This window comes from Daphnia carinata, chromosome 7 (genome assembly GCF_022539665.2).
Source record: "Daphnia carinata strain CSIRO-1 chromosome 7, CSIRO_AGI_Dcar_HiC_V3, whole genome shotgun sequence".
Taxonomy (NCBI): domain Eukaryota; kingdom Metazoa; phylum Arthropoda; class Branchiopoda; order Diplostraca; family Daphniidae; genus Daphnia; species Daphnia carinata.
In genome coordinates this window covers 7,583,766-7,597,980 of record NC_081337.1, presented here as the reverse complement: position 1 = coordinate 7,597,980, position 14,215 = coordinate 7,583,766, and the positions used below count along the sequence as shown (strand labels likewise).

At 38.5% G+C, this 14,215-nt stretch overlaps 2 protein-coding genes and 2 long non-coding RNA genes across 4 annotated transcripts; 2 read left to right on the top strand and 2 right to left on the bottom strand.

Annotated features, from left to right (window-relative positions):
- Positions 1-32: 32 nt before the first annotated feature.
- Positions 33-1,086, bottom strand: LOC130688634 (probable peptidyl-tRNA hydrolase 2). Its single transcript, XM_057511639.2, has 5 exons — positions 898-1,086; positions 721-838; positions 495-643; positions 325-425; positions 33-252 (listed from the first exon to the last, which is right to left on the bottom strand). Exons 1-5 carry the CDS (start codon positions 967-969, stop codon positions 51-53), a joined length of 642 nt encoding a protein of 213 aa, XP_057367622.1. The 5' UTR covers positions 970-1,086; the 3' UTR covers positions 33-50.
- An 816-nt stretch (positions 1,087-1,902) lies between these two features.
- Positions 1,903-8,651, top strand: LOC130688701 (uncharacterized). The gene is made up of 9 exons (XM_057511713.2): positions 1,903-3,044; positions 3,118-3,290; positions 3,349-4,199; positions 5,231-5,279; positions 5,340-5,915; positions 5,990-6,916; positions 6,976-7,252; positions 7,370-7,577; positions 8,048-8,651. The coding sequence occupies exons 1-9, from the start codon at positions 1,997-1,999 to the stop codon at positions 8,208-8,210; spliced, it is 4,272 nt and encodes a 1,423-aa protein (XP_057367696.1). The 5' UTR covers positions 1,903-1,996; the 3' UTR covers positions 8,211-8,651.
- A 1,264-nt stretch (positions 8,652-9,915) lies between these two features.
- On the top strand, positions 9,916-11,339 carry LOC130688767 (uncharacterized). Its single transcript, XR_009000535.2, has 3 exons — positions 9,916-10,088; positions 10,151-10,496; positions 10,568-11,339. It is a non-coding gene; the product is annotated as an uncharacterized LOC130688767 (long non-coding RNA).
- Positions 11,340-13,778: 2,439 nt separating this feature from the next.
- On the bottom strand, positions 13,779-14,116 carry LOC130688672 (uncharacterized). Its single transcript, XR_009421478.1, has 3 exons — positions 14,041-14,116; positions 13,916-13,987; positions 13,779-13,857 (listed from the first exon to the last, which is right to left on the bottom strand). It is a non-coding gene; the product is annotated as an uncharacterized LOC130688672 (long non-coding RNA).
- Positions 14,117-14,215: the final 99 nt, after the last annotated feature.

Sequence of the window (14,215 nt, the reverse complement as noted above, 5' to 3'; positions counted from 1 at the left end):
GAGAACCCTTTAGAAATTTGTATGGAATTGAATAGATGTTTTAATGCTTGCTATAGCAACTTCAGTTTCCCAGTAATTTGGTTAACTTCAGATTCTTTCCCAAAAATGGATAACACAGTATTTGAGCCTGGTGCAACTTGCGTGTGGCCTGCGTCGCTCACCAAGTAGTGACAAAGGCCAGCTTCTTTTGCTTGCTTTAATAGATCAAGGAGATGTTCCTTGCTTTCACCTTTCAGAGCAATTTTTCTTTCTCTATATATAACAGAAACACATATGTTTTGAGAAGGATGCTGACAAATGTGACAATTGAAAAATTTATGTTACCCATCATAGTCTTCCCAACAAGTCAAAGGCCCACATTCTTCATTTTCTTCCATTTCCTTGTCAATCAGCGCACGGTGTAACCCTAGAGCAGCATGTGCCACCTTTAACAAACAGAAATGATGCTGTATAACAGCAAAGCTTGGCATTTTAAAATTATGTCCAAGAATTACTTGTGCTGCAATTTTCCCTACTCCCATTCCTAATTCAGTGTTGACAACAAAAACCATTTTGTATGGGCCATCATAGGCTTCTGGCAGCACATCGTCTTCCTCATCTTCCCCACAATTCTCATCGCTCATGTTTTCCTGGGGTGGTAAGTCTATCACAAGATTTTTAATTTACTTGATATAGAGAATTGCTGTGATTTACAACTGAGCCACCGAAAGCCGCCAATACCTGAGAGGTTTGCAATTTCATCAGCAGTGAGAGGAAGCTCAGGCAATGTTCTATCAGGATGATCAAAAACCCATGCAGCTGCCATTTCAGCCGAGCTATTTCCTGTGTTGAGCAATGCCTAAAAACTTGATAAGTCCTACTCTGAATAGAATAGTATACAATGGGAAATATAGCTACCCTTTCCGCAACATTCCTGGAAATTCCCATTGAAAGCAGAATACTAACAAAATCTTCATTAGGTTTCCACATCTTAAAAACTACTGTGGTTGTAGATTGCTGCGACAATTTTCAAAATTACAAAACACTAACTTTTAATTGGGAAAAAATTGGTAGTGCACCTTTTTTTTTTTATTCTAGCTAGCTGCTACTGGTGTAGGGCACTTCTGTCGTACGTATCATGTATGCACAGGAAACAAAACAAGCAGACGGCGGGCTATATATCGCAAAATCCTCTCTTTCCGCTCTCAACTCCTCCCATTCCGCTTTAACGCCATCCACGTGCAATTCACAAACAGAAAAATCAAATGTTTAGTAAAACTTGAGTAAAATGTTAATGTGTATTAAATTCTGAATGAAAAAATTGGTACTTTGGTGTGAAATAACGTATGTGAGACGCGCTTTTTTTGGTTTAGAAAACTAAAAATAACATTGCCATTTGTAATCAGAATCCTGTTCAGACTGATGGAGTTCACGACTCCACGCAACATCGCGCCCCTTTGCGTGAAAGCATTGTCTATACATTTAAGGTTGTTGAATAATCAATAGTTGAAAGTTGAATCGTGGATGGCAAAACATGGAAAAGAACGATGGTAAAATTAAATAGTGGCTAAAATCATTTCTGGAGCTAAATTACTGATTCTTTAAACTGACGAAAAGAAAAATTCACCGAAAATTTTTTTCGTATAAAGATGTCGATGTTCGAGAATAAACTCTTATTTTTTCCATATAGAACAGGAAGACTTACACGTTTTAGCTAGCTGAACGTGATTGTACAGAAAGCCATGGCCTGCAACATCGTCATATTTACTTGAATATTAATAAGTGTCAAGGAAGATGCAACATCCTGCAACACTCATCACAATGTTCCTACATTTATCCCCATAATGTTTTGAAAAACTAATTCTTGGCGCCTTAGTTTTAAAAAAAGCGGACGACACATCGACATAGCAGACGAAGTTAAAAGATAAATAAGTTTTTATGGTGAAGATAAGCAGTTTTCTCTCAAGTATCCGAGTAACTTATTTGAAACTACATCCGTGACATTCATATTGTCGGCATGAGGAAAAAATATGTGGTCACTCGTCTTGAAGAGACAGCTTTCACGGCTTGTTATCGTGAGATTATCAGTAATTTACTACTTTGTTCAGAACATCGGCCCGAAGACAGACGAGACATGAATTCGTACTCATCTCTGATTTCCCTTAATCATTTTTTAACCAGTTCTAACGTACGATGTTTTGTCAGAAATCGTCTTAACCATCATCTTGTTGGAATAATGAATGATGAGATCAGAAAAAGACTGGTCTGTGAATTCAATAGAAACTTTTATGATACTGACCAGAAGTCAGACATTTGGGTGTTTCTAGACTGTGTTCTGGACAATAGCTTTATCGAACTTGATACTCATGTAGTTTTCCCAAAAGCTGAGCCAAATGAGAAGTTTGTTCAGACTATTTGCAATCACTCTCCGAATATTGAAAAATTGAAATTAAACTTTGAAATGGTGGCAAAATCAACACCAATAGAGAAGCTGAATCCTATTCTGATATCCTTGAACACCTTGTCCAAGTTGACAACTCTTTCGCTTTATTATCTCAACAAGCATCATAGGACCTTATTAAACTGTATAGGAGTGTCTTGCCCGCGACTCCTTCATCTTTGCATTACGGGTTTTCGCTTTCAGAAAAAAGATATTCTTTCGTTAATGTTCGGAGAAACAATGTGTAGTTTTGCTGATGAAGAGACCATCCTCGAGGAAGAAACTTACGTAAACAAAAAAATATCACCTGCTTATCTTACTCCGTTTTGTTCCACTCTTCAACACTTACAGTTAGAAGATATTGAAGAAAAGAAAAAATTTCAAAAAAGCCGTGAATTCTCCAGACTTTCACCATCTTCCATTGTCTTTCTCTTGCGTAACTTGCCGAACTTGCAAAGAATAGATCATTTTAGTTCACCGGTCAGCTCCGCTGTGAAACTTCTCCACCAAATTCCAACAGCAAATGAGATCAGTGCAAATAACCACGGACAGATTACATACCATGACGGTGATGGAACTAATTCTCGCGCTCGTCTACCGTGGGAAGTTAACGTGCCATTTTCTGGTAACTTGGTTCTGCTTAAACTGCTTTATGCCTTGAAATGTTTTAAAAGAGAATTACTTATTGCTTTTTGCAGGTCCTATCGCCCTGACTAGCATTGACTTTGTCAATGTTTGTGACGAAATGATGATGAGAGCTATTGGCCGTATGTGTCCTAATTTAATGGAAGTTACTTTCTCCCAGCTGTTGCACACTGATCCTGTAACACCTGACCAGCTTCGTTCGATTTTAGTTACGGAATGGCCTAAGGTAACGTTAAAGTTTATATGTAACCTGTAGGTGGAACCAGAATCAGTCTGTTTTGCAGGTCCAATTTGTAACTTTCATCAAAGTGTCACCGGATTACCGCAAAGCGATTCTTACAGCCATTGCCGCCCAGTTGACACAGCTTACCTTTGTTTCTTGCGACTGCATTGATATTACAGATCTCATTACATGCAAAGAGCTAGAGGCCCTACGAATTTTCCTGGCTTCATCGATTGTATTGCAAACCGAAGATCCAGAGGAAAGATATTCGCCTCATGAGCCCTTTCTTCCTAAACTCAACCGTCTGGAAAGTGACATTTGCCTTCATACGCAATATTCGCATTTGTTTGAAGAAAAAAGCTCTTTATTATATTTGGACCTCGAATGCTGCCACATTGGTACCAAAGCGTCTAGCATTGCGAACTGGTGCGATATGGCAAAGTACTGGCAACGCATTCATATCTTACGAATTCGACAATGTTCGGGTCTAACCATGGCTGGAACCAAGATGCTCTCTCATCAACTGCCGAAACTGAAAGAGCTGGGCCTCCCTAGTGGAATGCTGAATTCAAAAGTAGAAAGAGAGAATTCGTATGATCTGATGGATTATTTCAGCAAAGGGTCTCTAAAGATACGTCTCAAGTTTGAACGCAGCCAGTCCTCCATCCTTTGCCCGTATCAGACCCAGAATTTTCCTTACGAAACCTCTGACGAAGAATTGAGCAGCGGCGATTCAGAAGAATCGAGCCATGATAATGGAGCGGGTAACGGGTTTGGCTTCGGTGACGAAAGGGAATCCCATGGCGGTTGGATGGAAGACATTGACGTTTTCCGTGAAGATATTGATGATTTTTTTGACGATTATGATGATGAAGATGTAGACGGCGGTTCGTTTGACGATGAGGACGTCTGGTAAAAATATTTTTCAAGTCACTTCTTTGGTTACCTTGTCGATACGCCGATACTGTGCTCAATACATGTTAAACCAGACCGTTACGAAAAGAATGTTGCGTCAATATCAATATACATTCAAATGTATGTATCGAATTCGTTAGTCTAATTTGTGAAGTAGTTTAATAGCTCAAATAAGCTTTATTCACAACGTTTGCAACCTTATTTCATTGATATATAAATTACATGATTTGGTGATTGTAAGGTTGTGCTTGTGCTTACCGTATCCGTTCCCTTCATGAGGCAAGCATCTACATTTCAGTTTCAGTCCGCCAGATGTCTCCCTATACTCCATTCCTTCTTGTGCTAGGATATCTCCATTATTTCGGGCTGATCGTTCCGTTGTGCTTGTGCGTCCATCTGATTGACCTAAACTTAAAGCTTTTTTTTTTTAGTTATTCTTGGTTATAGATGTATTAAGTGAAAAAAATATCTTAAATTCGATTAGGAAGATATAGCCTATAGTTGTCCAGTTTGTCGAAGAGAAAAATAGCCGAACGTTTGACGATTACGAGTTTTCCATCAGTGTTAGAAAGAAGTAGAATTAAATTGTGCCTTGCATAAAAGTAATTTTAAAATGGGAGATGGGAAACCAAATACCCAACAGCAACAAGCCAACCCACAACAAACTAATCAAGCAGGATGGCAACAGCAACAACCGTATGCAGGCTATTACAATTATGGAGCAATACCTGGCCAAGCCTACCCGTAAGTACTACTTTAGGTCATTTTCAAATATATACCTGCTTTTGGTTGTTTGTACACCGAGTTGATAGAGGAAATAGTAGAAAGGTGTGATTTTATGTTAAGAAGTCTGATGTGTTATCATGAATGGTTTTTAAACTCTTCATTTTTACATGATAGCAGATTTCATATGGCTTTGCATGTACACATAAATGAATGGTGTATGTGCATATTAATGGTTTTAAACAATTGAATAACAAAAGACTATGAACATAGCTTCAATATTCATGATTAATTGCTTCTTCCAGGCAGTTCCCTTACCAGGTTCCGCACGGACAAATGTCATACTATCCATATGTGAGTTAATTTCTTGAAAAATGTACAATTATCAATACTTCAGTGCAATCTTTGTTTTAGGCGTATGGGTATCCGACTCCCATGCAAGGCCAGTGGATGGGACAAGGCACTTGGAATGGAAATGGTTACCAAATGCCTCCTGTAACTTCTACTGTAGGAAATGCTTCTGTTCCTCCACCCTTGCCAAGCCTTCCACCACCTCTGCCCCCTCCTCCTCCCCCTCCTGCTGTTACAGCTTCGTATGAGCCACCCCCTCCAGGTTCTATTAAATTCACAATTCCCTCCAAGGGCAATAAATTGCAGAAGCAAAAGCAAGAAAATAAGTCACCAGGAAGTGCAGGAACCATACAGGTTCCACAATACCCTACTAACGCACAAGTGGCTGCTAGTGATCAACAGGACACTAGTAGCAAGTCTCCGGAGCGAATCCTTGGGCAAGCTAAAACTTCTGAAATGGTGGATAAATGGCCGCCTAGCCTCCGTCTTTACGTTGAACGCTGTTTTGCCAAATGTCATTCGAAAGTTGACAAAGATTTGGTTGAATTAATTCTTAGGGGGAAAATCTCGTCAGCTGAAAGAAAGGGAATAACCAATACTAAAGATTGGTATAACGAGCCCCTCCCGAATTTGTCAAGGGTAAGCTGAATTACTTTGTCACAAGAAAAATTTATTCGATCAATCGTTTTTTTTTATTTATTTTTTTTTTTCAGGCAGAAATAAACGTGCCAACAAGCGGAGTTGCCTCTGACATGAAGGCAGGGACATCGGGATTCAGTGTGGCTCCTATAAAAGCTGGAGTTACTGTTGGAGGCTCGCCAGCTGGAGGGTCTGGATTCCGGATGATCCCAAATTGTGGAAAGAATGTTTCTCCTTTTAAAACTGCACCTAGTTGCTTAGAAATTTCGGCCGTCAAACCAGTTACAAGTGATGCTCCATCTTTAAAAAATGGAAAACCAACCGATTTGGGCAATAGCTCCCATATGACAGGGGCTTCCATTCTAGGAATATCTCCGTTGAAGGCATCAGCTGGCACTAAACAAAATCAAATCTCGTTTCAGCTGAAAGCACAACGGAAAGCACTTTACGGTGCTGCCCTGAGAAAATCCTCATCGTCTTCATCGTCATCATCTTCTCGGTCTCGATCTCGATCTCCAACTCGCTCACCGGCTGGTAGAAGACGTTCGAGCAGCCGTTCCTTATCGCGGTCTCGAAGCCGTTCCCCGTCCCATTCACGCTCGTCTCCCTTTAGTCGCTCATCACCGACACCTTTCAAAAAGCTTACAAAATCCCAACAAAAGAAACAGAAGAGAAAAAACCAAAAAAAGTTAGTGGGTGCTACAGGGAAAGTAGGTGCAGTTTTGGGGTCTGGGAATCGAACTGTGTTGGGCGCAAATTGGACCTCTCCAGACAAACTGCGTAAACGTCAGGCCCGCTTCCAAATGCCCAAGAAATCACGGCTCACTGCATTGGGTGACAGCAGCTTGTATAGGGAAGACGTTACCGGGGACGAAGATTGGTCGAATTTACTTATTGTTGGCACCTGTTGCGAAGTTGAGAAGCCATTTTTTAGGTTGACTGCAGCTCCAGATCCGTCGACTGTCAGACCTGTGCCTATTCTGAAAAAAGCACTTTATAGAGTATGTATTGATTTGTGGCCATATTCAGATTGTGTTATTAACTAATCCGTTTTGTACAGGTCAAATCATCTTGGATCGCTAATCCTGATTATCGTTCCTGTTGTGATCAATTGAAATCAATAAGACAGGATCTGACGGTGCAGGGAATTCGGGATTCTTTTACAGTTGAAGTCTACGAAACACATGCCCGACTAGCTCTAGAGGCCGCTGATCATGAAGAGTTCAATCAATGCCAGACGCAGTTGAAGGCCCTTCATCACGAAGTAGGAGGCAAGAATATCTTAGAGTTTACAGCCTACCGGATCCTCTACTACATTTTTACCAAGAGTACCATGGGTTCGTAGTTCTCTTTCTTGTAAACAAGAGTGTGTTTTTTTCTTTCTTTGTTATTTAGCTTTTATTCGTTTTATTTTTGAGGCTAATTTGTATATACTATGTGTTGCTTGTATGCAGATTTAAACACCACCATGGCTAGCCTAACTTCTACAGAAAAATCCGACGAATGTGTCGCTCATGCCTTAGAGGTACGTTCATCCTGGGCGTTGGCCAACTTTCGACGTTTTTTCCGACTGTATAACAAAGCTCCTCGAATGTCGGCCCATTTAATCACCTGGTTTGCCGACAGGGAGAGAAAAGTTGCTTTAAAGACTCTGATCAAAGCGTACGTATTCCGGCTTCTTTTATTTTAAATTTATTTTCATTAATTTTTAAGACATTTTTGAAGTGCCTTATCTGACAGGGGATTCAGGCACAAGTTTTCCTTGCTTATTCTCTTTCCTTGTTATTTCTTTCTTGAAAAATCGTTTCTAGCTGCTTTTATCCTTGCCATTGAAAGTTTTAAGTTGATGAACGTAACTTGTTATTTTACAGGATTTCAACGAACGGGTTTTGTACGATACCGTGTTATTTTTTGGAGAGTGGTCAAAATTCTTGGACTTGCGCTCGTTTAGCAGAAACATTATTAGAACTATACGTCTTTTCTACTTTTTTTTTTTCTCTTCAAGTCTTTGTATTTTAAAAATTGCCTTTTCAGTCGAGCGCATCAGTCCAAGATTTTGATCCTCGTGTTTTGTCCTATTACTTGTTCTTGTCCTGAACGTGAAATAATATTTCTTACACTTATACCATTAGTTATCGTCCAAATATTCCGGTGGAGTTGGTGACGACGCAACTTGGATTTCCTACTCTGGACGCTTGGCACGAATTTTCAAAGGAGCTGCCTATTGTCTACTCTGATGATAGCAAAGCTCAGATTGATTGCAAAGCTAGTACTGTTAATTTAACTGCCTGGTGAATGAAACGATGATTAAGTGCTTCCACTCAAGTCAGCTCTTTCGATCTGAGCAAACCTCGTTGAAAACAAGTTTCTATTTACCTCCGTAATAGCCAACCGAATTCCTCGAAAGCAATTATGAGATTTTCCGATACAAATGAGACGTTCACACTTTCAATGTCCCAAAGCTAGTTCATTTTCATCACTAGAATTGAAATAATGTTGTGAGGAAGTCTGGGCTATACATTTCAAATATCCTTTCATCCGAAGGCTTTCACGATTTTCCTGTTACATATTTACATGATCACCTCAAGATTCTATTCGAAACGAATAGCTTGCATCTATTTAAATTCGATCCTTTATGTGCTTAAATGTGATACTCGGGAGTGTCCAGATTTCATTCATCTTTGTTGTCTAGGCTAATACGTTTTTGCTTAATACACTTTTCATGTGTTACTCCCTTTATGCATACTTTTTTTCCATTGATCCAATATTGATTTCGTGGTAAGTATTGTGTATAGAGGCCTGATGCAGCAACCAGGCCCAATAGGATTGCCGAGTGTTCGTGACCGCAGCTAGATTGCCTTGAACTTGCAAACATTTCCCCAGGTAACTCAACCTAGCAAAATGTTTTAATGTGTTAAGACAACCGTTTGACATACACCGAATTTTTGTGCTGCAGCGCGGGAAAAATTCGATATAATTGTTATTTTTTCCATTATGAAAACCATTCTGGGAATACATCGAATATTTCTGCTGCATCGCGCTAGCGCCGTAGCGTACTGGCGCGCTAGCATTCTGTACAATATTCGGTGTATTTCAAAAACGATTGACTTAATGAAAAAAATTGCAATTTTCCCCAAATCCCCATTCAATTTTGAGTATATCCTGTGATATTCAACCAATTTTGATGAGTCAGTTTTTACAGGAAAAAGTTTTAAGCCCGAAAAAATAAGCCCGACTTTTCTCATTTTTTCGTTTTTTTCGTTTAATTAATATTAGGCTTATAGTTATAAGCCTCATTGAAAAATAAACTTGATTTCCGTGATCAGCATTCAATTCTGAATCGAAACCGTATAGTTTTATGGCAATCCGTTTTACATAAAAAAAAAAAAAAAAAATGGCGGAAAAAAAAAAAAAAAAAATCGCACTTTTTTCTCTTTTTTCTACCCGTAGCCATCTATCAGTCGGTTTCGTTATTACAGGCATGTAAGCAATTTGAGTTAATTGTATCCCATTAGCAGTTAATTGAGTAGCGTGGCTGGAGAACAACGCGTGGCTGGAGGAACAATTGAAAAATGGATAAGATAATAAAACAAAAAAATGGTAAGTATAAACATTATTATATTGGTTTTCAATTATTAATTATTGTTTATTAGATCAAATTATGAAGCTGCAGGCCCAGTTATTGGAACAACACAAAATATTAGATAACAAAGCTAAGGATCGTAGGCCTAACACGTAATGATTCTATTTATTTGCTTTTATTCATTCGTGTTTTGTAGCTCAAATTTTGAGTCTTCAAGCTCAGCTAGGGGAAAAGAACAAATTGGAACGGAACAGTTTCCAAACAGTGAAGGAGGTTTTTCAAAACTCATCTCTAACTGAACGTGAGGATGAGTTGGCATTAGGTGAACACAGCCAGGTACCTAAAGTTTTCAAATAAGAATTCAAAATAAGTATAGAATTTTAACAAACAATTATTTATTGCTTAGTTATTCAGTCCACCACATGACAGTGTGTTAAATTTAAATTCTGTTAGTGCTGCCCTAAAAGAATCGTTAGTAATAACCTCATGCAGTGAAGGAACTGAACAATTGTGGGAACGTATTTGGGCCGAAAATGGGTGTGGTACAGAAACCCAGAAATGGCACAAGTTCAACATGAAACATGGATTAGGTACTTTTCGGTTTTTTGTCTATCGAAAAAGTATTTTTAATGCTATTATTTTGCATTCACAGATTTTAACGGGGGATCAAATCAAGTCTGGAAGTGTTACAGGATGGAAGAGTGAGCCTACAGATGAAAAAACACTGAGAGTGCATTACCGTAAGGTGTGAGGTAAATTAATAGAGTAATGCAAATTGCCTAATGAGAAGTACCATCTTGTGTTAATGAATCCAGTACAACAGCAATCCTTTATAGTTCTGTCACAGCTAGAAGCCTCAAATAATTCTGCTTCTCTGTCTAAAGAACAACTTGTCCTTTATGTTCAGAGTGTTGGGGAAACTGGGTATTTAAATGGCCCTAAAGATGTTTTAATTTTGCTGCTATTGCAGAGATGAACATCATACATGGACTCTTTAGGTATGAAAGGATTTTTCTTCAAATAATTTTGAATTTATGACGAAGAATTTCTCCTCCTTTTTGCCAACCAGGTCTTATCTACCAAAAAAAATTTTATCCAATAGGAAAGGATTTTCATGTACTGGGAAAACAACTATCAACAATGCAACATTCTACAGGTGCTAGTTTATCATTCAAGAGCCTTATACAATGAAGTTAATCTGCAATTTGTATGTCCTTTCCCAAGCTTCCACCAGAAGTTGAATCTATGAGTCATGTAAGTTCCATGATCAACAATTGATGTGTTTAACGGTGTTGTTTTTCTTTTCTCAATATAGGTTAATAGTAACATTGGATCTGAAAAGATTCTTGGTTGGGGCAAGACACTGAATAAATTGTATTGATTGGATGGATGACATGACATTGCTATACTTAATTCGGATTCCCCAGACGGTATTTGATATTTAAAAAATTGAAGTGCATATCTGGGCTCCCTTCTTTTCTGAAGCCCCGTTTCCCCTTGACTCATAATAAGCCCGTAGGGGGTCATGCCCCTACTGTACGGTATATATAAAAACAACATATACCGAGGTTTGGAGGGCTCTGGCCGGAAAGGGGACGTGGGGTGCCGCTTCGTCCGATGATGTGTTCACGGAGGGTGATGTGGCTGCCCACAAATCCGAACTAAAGGTTAATCGCTCCTGTAAAAATGTTCCAAATCTTCAGCTCTTCTTCCGGCTTCTCTTAGCCAATCACCGGGTAATCTCCCCGGTGGGTCAACAAGGCAGTGTCTCCCCCTGCCTGGGTTGACGGCAACTTTTGAAAGGGCTATTGTGCCTTTTTAAAGTTGCAAAAATAATTGTAATGTGCAGAGAATTGTCAATAAAATTTTTTTTATAAAATATTTTTTGCAAAATTCGTTTCTTTCATTGTCTGTGTTAGCTTGTTCACACATTACATTAATCAATTTTTTTTTTGGCTTTGCTATATTTGTTTTTGTCACATTTGATGGTAAGGTGACGGGTATTGGTTTATCGTTTATCTGTAAGCATTCTATTATTATCCAGGGATCGAACCCTGGATGTTCGGCATATCTCGCCGATGCTCTACCAATGAGCCACGAATCATATGATTTTAGTTTGGCTTTTTTTTCTAGTCACTTGTGGACTTGCATTTACACTTAGAATAAAACTGAAATGCAATTCTGCAATATACTCTTGTACAATATTCTACTTCATTTTTACACATCTACTGAGGTTTGAACCCAGGGTAACAGGTATCGCAGATAAAAGCTCTTCCACAGAGCTAAGAACCTTATGGAAGCAATAGAAAGATAAACATATAGTTGTGAAAGACTGCATAAACATCCTAGACGATAACATATGATATGCGATAATAAAAAATTTAAATACATCTCGTGGCTCAATGTTAGAGCATCGGCGTTGCACGCTAAATGTCTGGGGATCGGTTCCCATACGAGTAAAACAAAATACAAAATTACTTCATAAAATATCCAGATTGTTCCTTGAATCTAAGTTGAACAATTCAAAGATTGTAATAAATAATACTTACAGATAAACGATAAACCAATGGAAACAATGCTTACCATCAAAGGTGACAAAAACAATAAAGGTGAATTAAGCAAGCTAAATATAAAAAGTGTAACGTGTGAACACAGCGAATACAGACAATGAAAGAAACGAATTTTGCAAAAAATATATTTATACAATCTCTGCACATTACAATTATTTTTGCAACTTTAAAAAGGCACAATAGCCCTTTCAAAAGTTGCCGTCAACCCAGGCAGGGGGAGACACTGCCTTGTTGACCCACCGGGGAGATTACCCGGTGATTGGCTAAGAGAAGCCGGAAGAAGAGTCGAAGATATGGAACATTTTTACTGGAGCGATTAACCTTTAGTTCGGATTTGTGGATAGCCACGTCGCCCTCCGTGAACACATCATCGGACTAAGCGGACCCCCACGTCCCCTTTCCGGCCAGAGCCCTCCAAACCTCGGTATATGTTATTTTTATATATACCGTACAGTAGGGGCATGACCCCCTACGGGCTTATTACGAGTCAAGGGGAAACGGGGCTACGGAAAGGAAGGGAGCCCAGATATGCACTTCAATTTTTTAAATATCAAATACCGTCTCGGGAATCCGAATGAAGTATAGAAATATCATGTCATCCATCCAATCATTACAATTTATTCAGTGTCAGGCCCCAACCAAGAATTTTTTCAGATCCAATGTTACTATTAACCTACACTGAGAAAAGAAAAACAACACCGTTAAACACATCAATTGTTGATCATGGAACTTACATGACTCATAGATTCAACTTCTGGTGGAAGCTTGGGAAAGGACATACAAATTGCAGATGAAAATCATTGTATAAGGCTCTTGAATGATAAACTAGCACCTGTAGAATGTTGCATTGTTGATAGTTGTTTTCCCAGTACATGAAAATCCTTTCCTATTGGATAAAATTTTTTTTTAGATTAGACATGGTTGGCAAAAAGGAGGAGAAAAGCTTCATCATAAATTCAAAAATTTTTCAAGAAAATTCCTTTCATACCTAAAGAGTCCATGTATGATGTTCATCGCTGCAATGCCAACGAAATGAAACATCTTTAGGGCCATTTAAGTACCCAGCTTCACCAACACTCTGAATGTAAAGGACAAGTTGTTCTTTAGCAAGAGAAGCAGAATTATTTGAGGCTTCTAGCTATAACAGAACTATAAAGGATTGCTGTTACACAGGATTCATTCACACAAGATGGTACTTCTCATTAGACAATTTGCATACTCTATTACTTTACCTCATACCTTAATGGTAATGCACTTTCAGTGTTTTTCAACTGTAGGCTCACTCTTCCATCCTGTAACACTTCCAGAGTTGACTTGATCCCCTGCTAAAATTCTGTGAATGCAAAATAATAGCATTAAAAATACTTTTTCGATAGACAAAAAACCGAAAAGTACCTAATCCATGTTTCATGTTGAACTTGTGCCATTTCTGGGTTTCTGTACCACACCCATTTTCGGCCCAAATACGGTCCCACAATTGTTCAGTTCCTTCACTGCATGGGCTTATTACTAACAATTCTTTTAGTGCAGCACTAACAGAATTTAACTTTAACACACTGTCAGGTGGTAGACTGAATAACTAAACAATAAATAATTGTTTGTTAAAATTCTATACTTATTTTGAATTCTTATTTGAAAAGTTTAGGTACCTGACTGTGTTCACCTAATGCCAATTCATCCTCATGTTCAGTTAGGGATGAGTTTTGAAAAACCTCCTTCACTGTTTGGAAACTGTTCCATTCCAATTTGTTCTTTTCCCCTAGCTGAGCTTGTAGACTCAAAATTTGAGCTACAAAACACAAATGAATAAAAGCAAATAAATAGAATCATTACGTATTAGGCCTTACCATCCTTAGCTTTGCTGTTATCTAATATTTTGTGTTGTTCCAATAATTGGGCCTGCAGCTTCATAATTTGATCTAATAAACAATAGTTAATAATTGAAAACCAATATAATAATGTTTATACTTACCATCCTTTTGTTGTATTATCTTATCCATTTTTCAATTGTTCCTCCACCCACGCGTTATTCTCCATCCAAGTTCCTGAACTAACTGCGAATGGCATCTAATGGACTGAAATTGCCTACGCCAGTAATAACGAGTCTGAGCGGTAGATGGCTACGTGTCGGAAAAAAAGAAAAAAGT

Bases quoted from the DNA above. Each gene is read 5' to 3' on its own strand.
- LOC130688701 (XM_057511713.2), top strand. From the start codon at position 1,997: ATGAGGAAAAAATATGTGGTCACTCGTCTTGAAGAGACAGCTTTCACG. The intron at 3,045-3,117 runs GTAACTTGGTTC...TGCTTTTTGCAG, and splicing joins AGTTAACGTGCCATTTTCTG to GTCCTATCGCCCTGACTAGC. The intron at 7,578-8,047 runs GTACGTATTCCG...TTATACCATTAG, and splicing joins TTAAAGACTCTGATCAAAGC to TTATCGTCCAAATATTCCGG.
- LOC130688634 (XM_057511639.2), bottom strand. From the start codon at position 969: ATGTGGAAACCTAATGAAGATTTTGTTAGTATTCTGCTTTCAATGGGA. The intron at 426-494 runs GTAATTCTTGGA...TGTTTGTTAAAG, and splicing joins TAGGGAAAATTGCAGCACAA to GTGGCACATGCTGCTCTAGG. The intron at 253-324 runs GTAACATAAATT...TGTTATATATAG, and splicing joins TGTTGGGAAGACTATGATGG to AGAAAGAAAAATTGCTCTGA.